The 18,402-nt window shown below is 46.3% G+C and overlaps 6 protein-coding genes across 6 annotated transcripts; 2 read left to right on the top strand and 4 right to left on the bottom strand.

The window, feature by feature from the left end:
• Positions 1 to 1,429: 1,429 nt before the first annotated feature.
• Positions 1,430 to 1,654, top strand: N7516_008398 (uncharacterized protein; the record flags this gene model as incomplete). The annotated part of the gene is made up of 1 exon (XM_057221117.1): positions 1,430 to 1,654. One exon carries the CDS (start codon positions 1,430 to 1,432, stop codon positions 1,652 to 1,654), a length of 225 nt encoding a protein of 74 aa, XP_057071389.1.
• Positions 1,655 to 1,876: 222 nt separating this feature from the next.
• N7516_008399 (uncharacterized protein) lies at positions 1,877 to 3,773 on the bottom strand (the record flags this gene model as incomplete). Its single annotated transcript, XM_057221118.1, has 3 exons — positions 1,877 to 3,128; positions 3,201 to 3,488; positions 3,553 to 3,773. 3 exons carry the CDS (start codon positions 3,771 to 3,773, stop codon positions 1,877 to 1,879), a joined length of 1,761 nt encoding a protein of 586 aa, XP_057071390.1.
• A 2,332-nt stretch (positions 3,774 to 6,105) lies between these two features.
• On the top strand, positions 6,106 to 7,702 carry N7516_008400 (uncharacterized protein; the record flags this gene model as incomplete). The annotated part of the gene is made up of 2 exons (XM_057221119.1): positions 6,106 to 6,217; positions 6,282 to 7,702. The coding sequence occupies 2 exons, from the start codon at positions 6,106 to 6,108 to the stop codon at positions 7,700 to 7,702; spliced, it is 1,533 nt and encodes a 510-aa protein (XP_057071391.1).
• Positions 7,703 to 11,468: 3,766 nt separating this feature from the next.
• N7516_008401 (uncharacterized protein) lies at positions 11,469 to 11,965 on the bottom strand (the record flags this gene model as incomplete). Its single annotated transcript, XM_057221120.1, has 2 exons — positions 11,469 to 11,592; positions 11,712 to 11,965. 2 exons carry the CDS (start codon positions 11,963 to 11,965, stop codon positions 11,469 to 11,471), a joined length of 378 nt encoding a protein of 125 aa, XP_057071392.1.
• An 814-nt stretch (positions 11,966 to 12,779) lies between these two features.
• Positions 12,780 to 15,330, bottom strand: N7516_008402 (uncharacterized protein; the record flags this gene model as incomplete). The annotated part of the gene is made up of 2 exons (XM_057221121.1): positions 12,780 to 14,666; positions 14,737 to 15,330. The coding sequence occupies 2 exons, from the start codon at positions 15,328 to 15,330 to the stop codon at positions 12,780 to 12,782; spliced, it is 2,481 nt and encodes an 826-aa protein (XP_057071393.1).
• An 866-nt stretch (positions 15,331 to 16,196) lies between these two features.
• On the bottom strand, positions 16,197 to 18,342 carry N7516_008403 (uncharacterized protein; the record flags this gene model as incomplete). Its single annotated transcript, XM_057221122.1, has 2 exons — positions 16,197 to 17,905; positions 17,964 to 18,342. The coding sequence occupies 2 exons, from the start codon at positions 18,340 to 18,342 to the stop codon at positions 16,197 to 16,199; spliced, it is 2,088 nt and encodes a 695-aa protein (XP_057071394.1).
• Between the last annotated feature and the right edge of the window lie 60 nt (positions 18,343 to 18,402).

Genomic DNA, 18,402 nt, shown 5'->3' on the forward strand with positions numbered 1-18,402 from the left:
TAAGCTTGTCACCCGGGCGATAACTCCGACTAATTCCGGTAATCAGATGATAAAACCGGTCACCCCTTTCCAACAGCCTTGGCAAGGAGTTTGAGAGTTATCCAGAGGCCCAAGCGAACTAGGAGTTAGAGCCAAGACTTGGCGTATTTGTGAAGGAGGGGTGAGGTTTTTTATCAGATCCGTGAAACCCTTTTCGGATTTTTCATACCGAGCCAAGAATGACAACAACAAGGCACACCAAAAGAGAAGGGGTGTCGCCGTCACTCCTGATGAATCGATTGGTAGATGATCAAGTGAACGGCAGTTTTCGTGTGAATCAATGTGGGCTGAGGTATATCACTGTGGGAATAACAACGAGTTGGCTTATCCTGTAAATCACTCCCTATGAGGTCGTATATACTCCACTCCGAGCTGACCCATCCCCGTTGGATGTGGTGGATATGAGAACCTCGGAACGAGCCCGGCAGGTGCCGATCAGTTCTGGCGTTCGGTCTGACTTTTACTTTTACGGATACCTTGAAATACCGGTAATACCACCCAGCCTCGTGTATCGTATGGAAATACAATGTGGGGCCGCTAATCTAATCTGATCAAGAATTATCAGATAGCCCACAAACAGTCCACAAACTGTGCATAAACAGTTCATAAACAGTCCACGGATCTATATACCCGTGGACCTAGATACAACTGAACTCTTTAGGACAGTCCTAGTTTTAATTAAAGTACTTGTATCAGAGAGTGAATTTGCTGGCCGACATCGGCTGGACAGTGGGATTTCCATGCAATTCTGGTCATATATTTGAGTTTGAGACATCCAGAGAAACCAAAGAATTAATAGTCCACACTTGCAGGGAAGTCAATCCTGCATGCGCCATTTTTCCACCTGCCGCCCTTTGCCGGGACTCCAAGCTACCCTTGTTGTAGCTTAGAACACTACAACATACTTGACCCTGGAAAAAGTTCAAGTCCAGCCCTCATGAGCCTCCGAATCTCAAAGTCTCCAAATCTGGCCTTGTCAGCCCTGGATACCTTGTTGAACAATCTCCTATGCTTGCAAGCATGCTTTGCTACAGACTGAGCCTTTTGCTTTTATTTGCTATTTGTTAGTTTGTTTGCTACAATTGAGCAATGTTTAGATGGTTTCGCAGGGTATATAACTCCCTGCATTTCTAGTTTAATCAATCAATAATTCTTCTCCTGCTTTCCCCCACACACTGTAGTATTCACTACAACATACCTCTTATTCGATCAATCATGGGGCGCACATCAGTACAGCGTGTTTATCGTGTCGGACAGCAACGAGCTTGTCTGGCAGCGCCCGTCTGGTGACCTGAAGGGTTTCCGAGTACAGAAGCTGGATGGGAAGCCTCTCCTCACGTACTCGACGGTCTTGGGGTCTCAGAGCTCTTTTTGTTGGGGATGCGGTATTATGCAAGTCTTGGATGAGTCTTATCAAAGTATCTACAATGTCTCCGTGACGAGAGACAACTACAAGGCCTTGGGCAGCGTTGATGGCTCCTCTTTGATATTATGGGTTGATATGCACGAGAACACGATCACGTCTGATGGGACAATGCTAGTCACTAGCTACAATGTCACTCAGACTGATCTCAGTTCCGTGGGAGGTCCCGAGAATGGCTGGATCATTGACTAACTCTTCTTGCAGAAGCCCACTGATTACCTATTGGACTATCATTTTGAGCTAGAATTCAAAAAAGAATATCATATACTCTTCAATCCTATTTTGTAGGTACTAATAGTATGACTGACAACTAATTAGAGAAACATTATTACATACTGACTCCCACTAGCTTCAGTCTAATCCCCGTAAGCTTCATCTTCCAGCTTCACACATTTCTATCAACAGTACATCAACTTAAATAACGCGTCCCTTGACCTGCTTAAGATCCTTTATCTTAATGTCTCTCCACATCGCAGCACACCCCCAAGCAACTACCAGCATACAGACACTGGTAATGAGCATATATCGCTGCGCATCTCCATAGGCACGAGCAATGGCATTCCGAGCCGGGCTTCCCCACTCATACGACAGCTGGGCCGTAATGTCCGAATATACCGCTGCCACATCCACCTCCGCTGGCACATATTTGGCCAGCGCTTTCGGGAACTCACTGGTCCAGATAGCGGCAGACACGGTTGATCCAAGCGCGCTTCCAATACTACTGAACAGGTTCAGCATAGCAAGTATAACAGCGATATGTTGGTGATCCGAAGGCGCCATCATCGCAAGCTCGCCACAGATAACAGTAGTTCCACCAGCGAAGGCAACGAAGATTTGAGTCATGCAAATGTATCCAATACCCGCATCGGGCTGACGGAATTTAATCATCAATCCAACGCCCAGGATCATAAGCGGGAAGGAGAAGTAAACCGCCAGCCACTTGAAGCGACCAGTCCAGCGAATCAGGAAGCCGACGAGCAGACAAAAGAGGCAGGATCCAACTCTGTAGATGGCTGAGACATAGCTAGCTTCTGTGACATCCAGACCCCAAACCACCTGGAGCATTGATCCGAAGTAACTACCCCAGACCATTGAGTTGAAAAATTCAAAGATGAACATTAGCCCTCCGAAGAAGACGGTCCGGTCCATCAATAGATTGAACGGGATGAAAGTTACTGGGGCCCAAGATCGCTCGTAGATAGCGAATGCGATGAGCAAAAGTCCTCCAAAAACGATCATGCAGATAATCATCGCCGACCGCCATTGATCCTTCTGGTATGACCAGAGACTGAACGGAAGTAGGAACAAGGCCATTCCACCGGCCAGAAGAATGATTCCAATCAAGTCGACCTCTATGCAGTATTGCTTTACTGTAGACAAGGTGAGCGGACCACGGCTGGGTGCGAGCAACCCCATCTTCTTGGCCTTTTGCTGATTCCAGAAGAACAGAAGACACAGAGGAGCCACCACGACCGGAACGATGATGGTGAATATTCCAAATCCCCATCGCCAGCCGGGGCCTTCAAGGACGCTCTGGGAGATCGGTCCCCCGATCCAGGTGGTGATTATGTATGGCGAGGTTGCGAACGACAACATGAGGGCTCGGTTCTTCAATGCAGAGGTGTCTGAAATGAAAACTGTCAAACAATAGCTGACTCCTTGGGATCTAGAAGTTGTCACAAATTAACTAGGCTGTTGAAAAGACATTGAAAAACAGAACTCAATATGGATATCATACCCCACTGATGAGAAAACCTGTGCAGCCGCGTAGGTCTGAACGTTGTCGCAGCCCGCCATCATGATGAAACCCACAACCCAAATGATCAACATCAAAGACATACCCTGAGGACGACCCCACGAGTCCAATATCTTTGCCAAGGGAATTTTACTCAAGCCTCCAATGATATTGGCCATGATACTCGTGGCGGCAGTCAAAGAATGGAGCATGAAGGCACTTGTCACGTAAGGGTTTAGAGAACGGATGACGACCTCCTGGATGGAAGTAACAAAATAGATAAACCAAATGCTTCATATAAGAAAGGTTAGTGGGCGGAATGAATATAGACATTAAATGATGAAGAGATTCTCACATCGCATATGCCAGGATCAGATGAGACTTAGTCCAAACGGCCGCCGCGGCTTGAACTCCCTTCACACCAGCCTGGGCTTCTTGGTCAAGAGACTCTTGATCCGAGTTTCCATTGTCATCAGCCGTGTCTTTCGGCGTGTGAGCTGTCTCTGGCTCTTTCTCGGAGGGGTGGGTAACGTTAGAGCTCACATCGCGAGCGATCTCCGTTTCCTTCGATGCCATGGCGAGAGAGATTTTATGATTCGGATATTAACTTGTTCAAGAAGCTCCGATCAGCGGTATATATATATCTTGATTTATTAGGGCCGCATTAGCCCGATACCGGTAACAAGGAAGACTCTGCACCAATGAGTATCTTGACTCAAGGAAACTTGTCCGGTAAGTAATAATTTTCCTTGCCGCCAGGGAGATTAATTCGGGCCAGCCCCCTGGCACACCTAAGCGTCAAGAAGATGGATTCATAGGGACCTTCTCAGTCCAATAAATTCCGTTCTTGGGCTCCAATGTTCTGATGCCACCCCGGGACGTTTTGATCAGCCCATTTCAGCTTTGATTTTTCTTACCTTTTTTTTCCCCATTTGGAGACAATTGGGGGACATGGATTCTAGAGGGTGGCGTTTCCCTCTCTTCATTGTGTTGTCTACGTACCGAAGTAGTCCGTATGGGCCTAGTGTAACTTTTTGTGTCATACGGTGAACTCATTTACCGTATTTGAAAAATACCGAGGTGCTTCAAAGTTACGTGTATTTGAGTATTGGAGCTTTACAATGTTTTCTGGTGTTTTGCGCGGTTTTCTTTTTTCTTTTTTTTCTTTTTTGGGGGTTTTCCTCTCCATTAAATCACATCGCGTGTTGCGCTTGATGAGTATGGAGCAACCTTTTTTTCCTTGTCGGATGATAGTTTCCTATCTGAGCTGGCGTCACATTCCCCCGAAGCTGCAGTCTTAGCTTAGCAACTCTATATCTCAACATCTCAGCACCAAAGAAACTCCCGAGAAACGCCACTTGGTAGCGTTAGTGTATGATATGAGTTTTTGCGTGTCTCATTTGAGGTTCAGACCAGTGATACTTTGAGTAATGAGCCTGAGCTGCTAAGATCACTGTGCTTAGGTTGAATTGTTTTGTTTGGAGACTTGTTGCTTCGCACCCCACAGGTGTCTCACTAAATTCACAGGCTATTATGATGGCGTTATGTTCCTTTCCGCAGTATAAGAGTTCACTTCCTATAATGAACTCTACACCAACCCCCTACATATATCCTTTATCTGCTATATTTACGGATAAAGTTAGGCTCAAATTCATTCGCTTGGTGATATCTTGAATTTCCAATTCTTTTACTGTGAATCAATCCATTATTCCTGAAATGCAACTTCATTTCGCTTCCGACTGCATGATATAGTTTCAGAGGAGGAAACTGGTAGCCAGTGCCCAAAAGAAATGCCTGTAATATTCCAGAAAGCTCTGCCTCAATCAGGACGAGCAGAAATGGCCATTTTGGAATATGGAAGGAGTACAAAGCGTGGGAAATTTAAAAGAAAGGCAACATGGATACCTATGAAACGTGATGAACTTATGTGGCGTATAGCGGGGGTCCCCTATATATGTTAGAAAGTATTCGATGTTAGCATCTAGCTCAGCGTATTCGACATTCTTAAGTATACTCCAAGGTTAAATCACGCTGGTACCATGTCAGATCAGCGCTACTAGTATTACGGGTGACGAAATGTATCACCAGAGACTTTAATCCTATTAGTTACTATTGCCGGGAAACGATTACCTATGTTGTATGTAGGTAAGTACTATTCACCCACATTTCATAGCGAAGGACTGGTATTCCGGGATGTCAGGGCCGGGGGTGAACTCTATGCTGTACCTATAAAGGTCGTAGTTAGTACTTATATAGTTGTACAGTTATGTACATTAGGAACCTTTATCGATCCTGCAGTATATAGAATGGGGGGGTTCTTTTTACCTGATCTAATGATCTATGCGAGCAATCTGTGTTGATTAATTGACGGGGTATATTTATATATATAGTTACACTATGAATGAAAGGAACGTTACAGAAGAATGAACATATCAGTTCCTACCAAATCCAGAGTCACACAAAATTGATATATGACGAGACATCGTAAAGGAGGATATCTGCCTTCCCTTCTAGGAGGGTACAACATGCATAAGTGTTGATATGGACACCTGATTGATCAGGCCTTGTTGTCAGGCTAGCTCTCTGCATGTTTGTAGGAATCAACATTTCTTCTCTCTCTCTCTCTCTCTGCTTCCCAGTAGCTTCACCAATAAGCGTCTCTCCCATATCCATCAGATGTTGATAAGTTAACTAACCAACTAGTTAGTTAGTTGGTTTGTTTTAATATTACCCTAAGGCACCAAGGCACCACGGCACCAACTACAAAATCACGTGCCCACTGCCATATTCGAATTTTCGGCCAATCAGAGACCAGGAAAGTCAAATTTGAGATTTCCCAAAGCGGCTCTGCCACTTTTTATTTGCTTCTAACAAACTCAAAAGTCTCGATATTTCGATCAGATACTCAATGGCCGACGACATTGAAAGGAATCAAGAGAAACATAGCAATGGCGAGCCACCCCAACTGCCAGAATTGCAGCGAAGGCTCAAAAGCCGACATCTACAGATGATCGCAATGGGTAAGAACTCCGAGCTATACACATTTTCGTTCTTATTCTCATTCTTATTGTTATATTTTTGAAGGAGGTGCCATTGGTACAGGTCTGTTTATTGGTAGTGGAAGTGCAATTGCTACTGCAGGCCCCGTTGGTGCCCTGATTGCATTCACCTTCATTGGATCAATCGTGTATTCAGTCATGATAGCCTTGGGTGAGGTGGCCACCTACCTACCGATCCCAGGAGCCTTTGCTACATATGCGACACGCCTGGTCGATCCTAGCTTAGGCTTTGCAATGGGCTGGATCTACTGGTTTTCATGGGCCTCGACATTTGCCCTGGAGTTGACTGCCACTGGCCTGATCATTCAATATTGGGATGACACGATCCCAATGGCAATATTCATTGCTGTGTTTTGGGTTGTCATCATAATCTTGAACATGTTTCCTGTGAGCTGCTACGGTGAAGTCGAATTTTGGCTTTCAAGCATCAAGATCATCACCGTTGTCGGGTTTATGATATTCGCCATTTGCATCAATGCTGGCGTTGGCAGGGAGGGCTATCTAGGATTCAGATACTGGGTGCACCCAGGCCCGTTCCGACCTTATCTGATTGAAGATTCTGGACAAGATGCTCTGGCTAAATTCATCGGATTCTGGGCCATTTTGATCAAAGCCGGGTTTTCCTACCAAGGTACTGAGCTTGTCGGTATTGCTGCGGGTGAAACGGAAAATCCCCGTAAGAACATTCCCTCGGCCATTCGAAAGACCTTTTTCCGAATCGTGTTTTTCTTTGTTTTTACCATTTTCTTCGTCGGTATCGTCGTGCCATCCAACGACAAACGCCTTACCGACAATGATAGCGGTGCAAATGCGGATGCATCTCCCTTTGTTATCGCTGCGAAACGTGCCGGTGTCAACGTCCTACCTAGTATCATCAACGCGGTCCTACTTACGGTGGTACTTTCCGCTGCCAATTCGAACGTTTACAGCGGGAGTCGAATTCTTGTTGGTTTGGCTCACGAGGGTTTCGCTCCTCGCTTTTTCTTAAAAACGACCAAACACGGCGTGCCCTATGGAAGTGTTGGATTCACAGCACTTTTTGGCCTGTTGGGCTTCCTCAATGTGTCCAATGCCGGAGCCACTGTTTTCAACTGGTTGATGCAGATTGCTGGCTTGGCCGGTTTTATTACCTGGGCCTCTCTTAATATTTGCCATCTAGCATTTATGAGAGCTTTGGCTGCGCAGGGAATCTCACGCGACACGCTTCCATATAAAGCTACCTGGCAGCCTTTTTTCTCGTGGTACGGCTTGTTCTTCAACCTGCTTATTATCATCACCCAGGGCTTCACTTCTTTCATCCCGAAGTTCAGTGTCACCGACTTTTTTATCAATTATCTCAGTCTGATCTTGTTCGCGGTGCTATACATTGGTCATAAGGTTGCTTTCCGACCGAAGTTTGTGAAGCCTATCGAGGCGGATATTAACACTGGGCGGTGTGAGGAGTGAGGAATGAGGGTTGCGATGGCTATGTGGAAAGCAATGTATCTTAGAGTGTATTTAGTATATATAGGGGATTGGTATAGAGACACCCCCTCCCTGTAATCTGACACCCCTTTCAGTAATCTGACACCCCTTTCAGTAATCTGACACCCCTTTCAGTAATCCGACACCCCCTGCCTGAAAAGGCAGGCATCTACACTACCGCCTTCCTAATTGGGTGCGACCCTAGATTCTGCCATACTTTTCTGCTAGTGTAGAGTTTTCTGCCATATAATTCTGCTATCACCATGGGAATTCCGGTTTATATAGTAAAAAAACATGCATTTTGATCAGAAAAAAAAGCTTATTTCAATGGATTTAATACTTTCTACTCTAACAAAAGTATCCATTCTCCACTAAACTATTTCCTTAGCAATAGTATCCTCTATGATCTAACCACGTCCCCGACCGCGACCGCGACCCCGACCCCGACCGCGACCCCGACCGCGACCCTAAGCAGTATTTGTCCCCCGACCCCGACCGCGCGCGCGCCGAGGTATACCACGAACCTAACCCCGGCTTGCTTCCTATAAAGACGGATCTCGGTAGACGGAGGAGCTCTCTTACGCTTAAGTTTAGGTTAATAGATCGGCGGAAGACTAGGTAGACTAGGTGGACTAGGTAGACTAGGATGCCTAGGATGCCTAGGATACCTAGGCCTAGGATATCTAGATACTCGCGAAGTTACGTATACCTCGGGGTCGTCCTCGACGACGTATACGAAGGGGATCCTATATAAGTAGGGATAGGTTAATTAGAGGGGTTATATTAATACTATATAAGTACTAATACTAATAGTATAGATCTAGTTCGAGCTACTTCTTCTTATTATCGTACGCCTTAATGATATAAATATAAGGAAATCTATAGGTAGTCTTCGAATTATAGTTATAGATAGGGTAGATTAGTAGCTTTCCTTCTTCCCCTTCTAGTAGATATCTTATATAGACCTCCTTTATAAGTTAAATCGCCCGTACTAAGATCCGATTGGTTAATAGCTAGTAAAGTAGTAGAACTTACTTTATTAGCCTCTAAATCTTCTAAGTATTAATTCTATACTTAACCTTAGCGAACTAGAGGTTTATTATACGCTCGAAACTATAAAGTACGATAAGTAAATTGTTATTCGATATCTAGAGACTAAGCTTTAATAGCTAATAAGTACCCTCGGCCTAAGAGGTCGTAATTTCATTTAAATAAAGGTATTACGAGGTATAGATATAGAGGAAGCGCTCTAGACAATCGTCTAGCTACTTCTTTTATATATACTCTAGTAATAGTTAGAAGAGGGGATTATTATACTTTTCTTTAAAGTATAACTATTAGCGCTTATACTCCTCGAATATCGTAGTATAAATGATTCGACCCTACCGTTTTAGTATCTTTTTTTACCCCTCCTCGACCTTTTCTTAGTCCTCTTTAGCTTACTAGGCCTTAGTCTAACGCTAAGAAGAAGGTTTAGTAGATTAGGTCTCTATAAACTAATTGCGATCCCGATAGGCTTATATAAGTTAGTCGGTAAGAAGGGGACGAGTAACCTTTATAATCCTTATATTAATATACTAGAGATAAAATATATACTTTATCTCTAGAAATACGTTCTTAATAGTAGTAATAAGCGCTTTTTCCTTATCTATAAGGATTATAAGGGGATAGGGAGGGTCGATACTAAGGGATTCGTATACTTTAGTAAGGTAGTTAAGTATAACTTCGTATATCTCTTCCTTTTCGTCCTATATAAAGACAAAACTAGTATAGAATATCGATCCTATTATAGTAAAGCCTACGATATCGAGTAAAGGAAGACTATACTAATTTATCTTATACGTATAGTCTATAGAAAGGACCTAGGGGTTTATTTAGAGTATTTAAACGCTAGACTTATATATATAGAACAAAGCGGATATATAATATTAATCGTTAACTTCGTATTTAAAAATCTAGTTACTATCCTTTAGAAGTTCCTATAAAAGCGCCTAGATAGGTATTCGGCCGGCGAGAAAGACCTAGTTAAGTTTTTTCTAGGTATTATAGATATCCTAGGGAATAATAGTACTCTTAGGATCGGCCTTACGTAGCTCGGTAAGAATTTAGCGGGTTATACGTCCTTATCGAAGCGCGTTCTCGATCTTATCTTTCTTATAGATAAGCTCTAAGGCCCGTAGGGTAGGGTAGGTCGACGGTAGCGAAGGCTTATAGTTATACGTAGAATCCTTAATTATCGTATACTAAAGCCTAGTATCGAGATCTAGGCGAAGAACTATTATAAAGGGGTATCTAGTCGTAAGTATATTAGTATTCCGCCGCTTTATAGGGGGATCTATATCCTATATAACCTTTCGACTACGGTTATAGTAGAGATAGATAGTCTTTTTCACCCCTTTCTTTATATTTTTAGAACGTAGAGAGGTGACCGTATACCCGTACGACCGCGTAAAGGTATTTATCGCGGTAATCGCTTCCTCCGAGGTAGCGTATATCTAGTCTATTAGCGGAAGCGGGAAGGTAAAGCTTAATATAGACTCGTTAGCGTGATTAGTACTTAGCGGCGCCGGTAGGGACTCGGGGACGATCTTACAGTCGGAATTAGCGTCTAAATCGGACGAATTAAGGTATACTAGGCCTAGAGAGGCCATTTTGGTTGCTAAAATAACAAAAGTAGGATAGAAATAATGAAAAAAAGGATTAAAACTAATGATTTAGTGCAAATACAGATGAAAAAATGAGTTAGGAGAAGGTAGGTTAATGTATATAAACCAGAATTGTATTATTAGATTATTTGCTGCTCGAGTCCTATAACATACATGGGACAAAAGTGACTTGTTTTTACTATATGTTTACATACAAATTGTAGGTATCTGCTGTCGTCCTATAGTGTTAGGGGGAAGTTTGACACGAAGGCGGCGTAAAAACTCGAAGGCGGTGTAAAGAGCGGTAAATTGATGCTGAAAAATCAGGCAGGGGGGTGTCGGATTACTGAAAGGGGTGTCAGATTACTGAAAGGGGTGTCAGATTACAGGGAGGGGGTGTCTCTATACCAATCCCCTATATATATTTTGATTTTAATAGAGTGTATAAAATGGAGAGACTAGTTTAAGTAACTAAATCTAACTAGTACTATATTAAAGAAGTTGTTAATACTTATATCAAATCCGTAGAATAAATTCTAATCTGTCATGGATAACCCAGTGGAAGGCTCACCGCCATGCTAATTACCCTGCTTCGGCTGTCAAGGTCAGCAGGAAAGGTGCCTGGTACGAATCCTGGGGTTGGCATTTTCACTCGTGCGAGTAATCCACGACGCTGGAAGCCACTAAGCAATGGAAATGACCCTTGAGGGAAGCAATTCTGCAGAGACATTTCCACCCCGGGATGGCGTCGCCAGATTACACCATCCTGTTACAGGGAACTTGGCAATTTGGTGAGACAACTACTATTTTTTTCCTTTTTTTTTAGATGAATTTTTTTGAAGCTATTCAAATACATATATCTCCTCTACCCCTTTATTATTCCCCTTCTTTTTCCCTCGCCTACTTTATTATCCGGTGAATACATGAATATATTTTGATCAAATATACACATTGACCCCCTATAGAGAATACCACAACAAGTTAAACACGCTAACATATAGCATGATAAAAATATACAAAAGAAAATCATAAGAAAAAACAACACTCGACAAGTATTCCACACATAAGACAATAAAAAAAAAAAAAAAAAAAACAAATCAAGTTCAGGGAGTCCCCATATGAGTCTCATGCGATGCATGCACCGTATTCTGCGTCTGCTCCAAAACCACAGCATAAAATTTCCCTTCTTCCGAAATATCACGGTAGGGACCTGCAGAGACGACGGCCCTACAACGAAAGCAAAATTAGCATATGATCTAACTTTCACTTTCAATTCAAGTACATGGATATCAAACAACATCAAATATAAAAAGAAATGAGATCAAAGGATCAAGATCAAAACATACCACCCCTTATACTTCGGCTGATTAAAGATATCCGTAAACACCCTCAGCACTCGCAACGGCAACTCCAGAATAGAAGGCATCTCAGGTCCATCACCACAAATGGGTAGTCCCAGCTTGTTGACGGGGAGGTAGACGGTCTCTGCGACATTCTGCGGGTTGCGCGTCTCCTGGAAGATGAGGAGACGGCGCGTGGCCTGTGAGTGTGGTCCGCCTGCTGGCGGTGGCCTGGTGTTTGCGCTTGCGCTCATGCTCATCGTGAAGGCTTTTTGGGTGTGTAGAGTGCGCAATAGGTTTTTGCGGAGATCCGTGTTGGATTTTCTTTTTCTTGGACTTGGAGTTTGGGGAGAGGAGTTGTTCAGTTTGGCTGTTCTTTTTTTTTTTCTTGGTGTTGTTTTTTTTTACCCCCCTTGGACTTTTGTGCTGTGTCTCTGGATTTGGTGTTTAGAGATAGCGCGTTTTCTTTTGCGGTTTATTAGTATATGATCTTCTTGCATATAGTTCACCACGGGCTTCGTACTATTTGTTGACTGTGGCACGTATGGAGGGCGTGACAGGCTCTGCTTATCGTTGGGCGATCAGTGTCCCGATTAGGAGATCGCGGGGCAAAAAGGGGGGACTTTGGAGAAAGGTATAGTTTTAGTAGTAGTAGCAGTAGTATAATAAAGATGAAGAGAGATGGGAAGTTGGTCGTCTGTTGGTTTTAAAAAAGGAAATAAACCAAGAGAGGGGACCTCAGAAGATTAGATTGTGGCCTACATGTACAAGATTGAATTCTTAGATATTTAGATCCCCATACACAACATTCATCGATCACATTAATTAGATTATTCCTATACTCTAAGTCTCTAGATGACCTAGGTACAATAAAAATAAAATCACACTCAACAGATAAAGAAAGAAAAAAATAAATAAAACTCTGGGTATCATGATAATGTGGTCGAAGAGAAACAAATAAGAACAAAACAAAAGAACGTCAATCCCGCTCAAATCAGGGATAAATCATGGTATATGGCATCATTCACTAGGAAGTGATGAGAAGAGAAGAGAAGAGAAGAGAAGATAATCAAATCAAGCATCAAGCTCTCCCTCTAGCACTCTCCGCGCAGCATCAAGACGACGCCGCAGCACACGCGCAGCTTTTACATCTGGATCCTCAGACGTTGTGATTGCCTGCAGATCCATACAAACGTTACCAAGACTGGCGAACAGTGCTTCCAGCATCTGGGTGTCATCGTCATTGATGCCACCGACACTGGGGGTGCTGGATGCCGCGCGCACGGTCGAAACGAGGGACGAGACAAGAGAGTTTGGGGTTGCAGAACCGGCCGTAGCTGATGATGAGCGGCCAGTATGTTTCTGGGGGGTCAGGTTGTTCGGGTCCATTGGGTTGGCGTCGCCGCTGTGGCCGTATCGTGGCCCGCGTGGTGTTTCAGAGCGATCGCCCTCGACTTCAACCTCTTGGATTGGACTTGGTTGGTGGCTGTAGCCGTGAGCATGGGACTGGGAATGGCTATGACTGTGTCCATGTCGCAGCTCTGTCCAAGGATTAGTGTCGGAAACGCCAGGGGAGATGGATCGCGGGAACGCACCATGGTTGAACCGTCGGTCCCAGTACATCATGCTGTCAATGTCGTCCTCGTCGTCGGGACGCTCGCCTTCGTTCGCGGTTGCGAAGGTTGCCACTGTCGAGACAGACATGTTGCTGTTGGTACGGGAGTGCCGGGCGTATGCGGGCCGGGTTGTCTCGACTGATCCGTTCGAGCTGTTGCTCACCCGACGGAGTTGCTGGGTGTAGTTGCCCAGTGCGCTATGCAATATGAAATGCTCATAGTCGAACGCATCCTCGCGCATCTCGTGGGGCGTCGCATCCATGTGCGACGGCACATCAGGGAAGGCTTCCATGTCGTTCTCAAAGTCATCGTCAAGCGGCTCACGCAAAATCTCATCCAGAGCTTCGCGGTCAACCTCATCAAAATCACCTTCTTCGGCATCTTCGTACATGGTCTCGGCGACAGATTGGTCGTCGGCATATTCAGCAGGCTCATTGCCTTGCCAATTCTCGGCATGTTTGGATGTATTCTCAGCAGCTCGCTCATCGGATCTGCGCCGATCTTCCGCCGCTGCATTATTCGAGACATGCCGGGTGTTTTCAGAGCCACCGTCGCGTCGGGGGTCGGAGCCACGACTGCTCTGATCATCTCTGAGCTCTAGCGCATTGGCATACCAGTGATCAGCGGCCGTCAATGGGCTGGGCGTGCGCAGGCTTTGCAAGCTACGCCGGCGAAGATTATCCTCCTGAGTCTTCACCTTGAGAGAAGAGATCTTGATGTGAAGACCTTTCATTTGATACTGGAGATCCCGCACCTGCAGTTGTGACTGCGCGCGGCTAGGGGGACCAAAGGAGCTGTAGACCGGACTGAAATCATCCGGGCTTGATTTTGATCCCTCGTCCGAGGAGATGCCCAAGCCATGTGGCGAGTCCGGCGAACTGTCTTCGGTGGAAACAGGTGACTGCGGCATCTGGTCCTGTTGGCCCTGGTCATTCAAATGTATCGGAGGCTGGATGGAAGAAACCGATGACCGGTGCGTCAGATACGCCCTAGTGGGTGCATATTGGAACGACCGATTATCAGTGTGAAGGCTGGACGAAGTGCTTGCGCCCATCGCACTGACAGAGCGCGATATACGCTTGCTATCATTCGAGAGGCTCGAATCAGACGGGATATTCGTCTCGGAGTGGACTCTCGAATGACGATTATTCGTCGTATCCTGCGATGCAATGAGCGACTGCCGTCGAAGCGAAGAGTTCCTAGGATCCGTGCGCGAAATCGACCGATACAGTCCACCCACCGGTTGGTGCATACCCATCGGCTGGAAGCCCGAATTTGAGGGCGAAGGCGAGGCGGCGGTGCGCGGCGTCGTCGACCGAGCTCGAGTGAGATTGTTTTCCATAAGCTGAGAAACAAAACACATTAGTATTACTTCCTAGCCAACATGCAACGCGCCAGACAGGAGATCAACATACATTTAACCGTTTCTTCGCATTCTCCAGAATCCTCTCCGCCTCGCTGCTCAGTATCGCCGAGGAAAACTCCTCCCCGGGCCCCTTGCCCTCTGCAGCTGCAGAAGCCACAGCATTGCTAGCCGGCACAGAGGAACCCCCTGCAGTTCCAACGACAGCGGTAGCTTGCGCTCTCGCGACCTCGGGGTGAACGGGGGATTCGTCGCGTCCATTATGCGCCTCAGATACATCCTTCGAAGCAGAAGCGCGTCTGCTCCCCGCACTGATTGTGGAATTGGAGCTACTCCATGTAGGATTATCCCTATTCTGATCGCCGTGCTCATGCAATAGCGGTGAGCTAGCCAGGTCTTGTTCGTCCGAATCGCCGAATCCCTGCGATCTCGTGGGCGAGAGCTCCTCGCCAATATCTGACAAACGGCGGCTGGCATTCACGTCGTCGTGTGTCCAGGCATGACGGGAAAAATTTTTCTTCTGTCGACTAGGTGCTGACGTGGAGGCATTGGGGTCTGATTGGCGGGAATTGAGATGCGACAAGTAGGCGATTTGCGGTGGGGAGGGAGTCTGGGATTGGCGATCGTCTTTGTACGGCAGGATCATGTCCGGGTTTGGTAGAGTGAGTGAGGGCATATTTTTCTCTCTCTCTCTCAGGCCCTGGGGCCTGGGGGTTTGTCGTTGCAGAATGGGTAGAAGAGGAGAGAGAGAGAGAGAAAGGGTTGAAGTCGTAGATTCGACCCGTGTACGGGTTGGGTACCGTTACAGTTAGTTTCTCCCCTTAGACAGTTTAGCGTGCCCTGATCATTGCCTTATTTGGATATGTGGTTGTGAAGATATTCCCAATTTCGTATCTTCTTACAGACTAAATCAGAGTACATGGGGATTAGGCTTGAAAACTACCCTTTACAATTGTCAATAGTAGTAGTTTAAGTAGTATTAGGTATACAAATAGCTTGTTGATAGATCAGATCAAATATTTTACTATGTAGACCTCGACAGCAATAAGCTTTCTCCGGTTATAATAATAAAATTACCTTTTAATTTCTTTCTTTGATTGGGATTGTCTCATTGCCAACTATTCCAAGTAACTAATACGTTGTAGTAGACATGACCCTTAAATGTGACATATACTTATGCATCCTCCGTGTAAGATGCAATATTGCAGTAAGGATATATGACCCAGACACTTTTTATTGATTGTACTACAACATACGGAGTAAAACATACCTAATTACGATCCTTTGCTATGGCTAAAATAACAATGGACGAACCCCTGAGATCGGCTACCCGTATGGCTACGAGTTCCACATCGGTGGAGAAGCTAATTTCAGAGACCATCTCAGCGTTCATTCCAGGGAAAAAAGAGACAAAAGACAGAAAAAAAAGAAAGAAAGAAAGAAAAGAAAATGGTATGCTTTTTTGTATACAACGTAATTACACATGCTATAATCCCGTAGAAACGCTTATATCTAGATCTTCGAAAGCAACAACTTCGCACCACTGCTAGTCGGGCTGGGCTTCTTCTTTCCATCCTTCTCCACGACCAACGCCGAGGCCTGCTCCAGCGCCTTCTTGTTCTTCTTCAGGGTCTTGAGCAGCTCGCTCTTCTTCTCAAAGTCCTCCGACTCAGCCAGCGCGACAACGACGAAGGGGTTAGCCCCCGTCGCCCAGTCCACGACCTCATCCTTGATCTGCGCGTACAGCACATCGTGGAAGTTCAATGCAGGCTCCACCTTCTCGACAGACTTCGAGGCCGGGTTGAATCGTCCACCCTGCACAAGAGACTTGAGAAGACGTCCCGCGTGTGCGGTATCGCGGGCCTCGGTGTGCGACTTGGCGGCCTCGGCCACGGCCGCGAGAGCGGCGGTCTTGTCACCATCGGCTTCGAACAGCACCTCGGAGAGGAACTGGCAGCCGAAGGTCGTCTCGAGGAGGGTAGAGGCGCGGGCAGCGATGAATTCGAGTAGTGTCGGCGAAGCAGCCTTGACGAGTTCCAGGCGGCGCATGGCCGGGTCTTTCTTGGAGGTTTCCTTGCGGACCTCGCGCACTTCTTCAAGGACCGTTTGGTCGGCCTCGGGCAGGAGCCACTTGACGCGTTCGCCGGCGAAGGGGTATAGCACAGCGATACGCGCGGTCAAATCATTGACCTGGTAGCAGAGCTCCTCGTTACGGGCCTCTTCAGCTTCGTTCTGGTTCAAAAGTTCGGGGAAGAAGGACTTGGCGCTGAGTTTCGTGTCATCAATGACTTCGTACGCGGCAAGGATAACTTGGTGACCGTAGACGTCGCCGGCCATAGCCTTGACGGTGTCGCGGAAGAATCGTAGAAGCAGCTTGCGGTCCTTAGCGTTGGAGTATGCGAGTGTCAGACACATTAAGCGGGAGCCGGACTTGGTGAAAGCCAAATTCTTGACCAAGTCACCCTCTTCGTCACCCTTGAGCAGCTCGATAAACTCGTTCGCTTCGTTGCTGCCGGGTTTCGTGCAGAGGAAATATTGCAACATAGCATCGTGAAGCATCGTGAAACCGGTACTCTTCTTCTGCACCAGCTGGTTAATCAGCTCGCGCAAGTAGTTCATGATCGGTCCACGCTTCTCCGGGTGGGCTTCGATGATTTTGGTGAGATCAGAAGTGGTGTCCATCTCATCTTGGAAAATGACAAACTCGGGACCGTACCACTCGCGGAGGAGTCTGTTCTTCTGTGCCTTGGTCGCAACTGTGCGGTAGATGTCGTCAAGAATCCATGAACCCTCGGGGTGGCGGATGAGACGTCTGACATGGCCGTAGAACTCTGGGATGATCAAATCGCGGGTCTCATCGTCTCCATGGACAATCAACTTTCCGACCAAGAACTTAGCGTATCGACTTTGCGCCAGCTCCTTGTAAGTGCCCTTCAACTCGTGTGCGATCAGCTTGCGCTGCTCGAGGTTTCCGTACTTGAGAGCAGTCTGGATAACTCGCACCGAGTCGTGCTTGAAGACGAAGTCACGAACGCGGTTAGTGATGATCTCAAACAGCTCCTTGACAAGCTTCTTTCTCTGCTCCAGAGGCACGTGGGACTTGCGGCGCAACTGCTCCCACAACTTCTTGGAGCGGGCGACGGTATCGGCATTGGGCTTCGCGGCCTTGCGCTCCTGCTGGAGTGCTTTTTGCTTGATGTGGGATTCGCGAGAGTTGTTGTCTAAACGCGCCATAACGATTAGATGCGGCACGGCCATGGAGGCAGAACTGAAACTTACTGTTAGGGTTGGGATTGGGGTTCTTTGGGGCCTCTCCCTGCTCTTCATCATCCGAATCAGACTTCTTGTCTGACTTGGGCTTCTCCTCCTCCTCGCTCACATCGGGCATTTCATCGTCTGAAAGGGCATCAAGGGCATCAATGTCTTCGTCGGAAACATCGTCAATGTCGAAGTCATCGTCGTCCTCGGATTCTTCCTTCTGAACCTTCTTCGAAGGCTTCTTGTCGCTCTTGCTGGATTTGGAATCCTTCTTGGAGTCCTTCTTAGATGAAGAGCTTGACTTCACGGACTTGGACTTTGATGCGGAGCCTTCCTTAGTCTTGCTCCGCTTGCCATTGCGCTCCTCGCTGCCGTCAACGGCACGCTTCAATCCAGCCATTATGAAAGATGATTTCCGTAGGCTGTAGGGTATCTCCGATTGAAAAAAAAGTAATAAAAC

This window comes from Penicillium verrucosum (assembly GCF_028828655.1).
Source record: "Penicillium verrucosum strain IBT 35672 chromosome Unknown utg000003l_segment0_segment0, whole genome shotgun sequence".
In the NCBI taxonomy this organism is placed as follows: domain Eukaryota; kingdom Fungi; phylum Ascomycota; class Eurotiomycetes; order Eurotiales; family Aspergillaceae; genus Penicillium; species Penicillium verrucosum.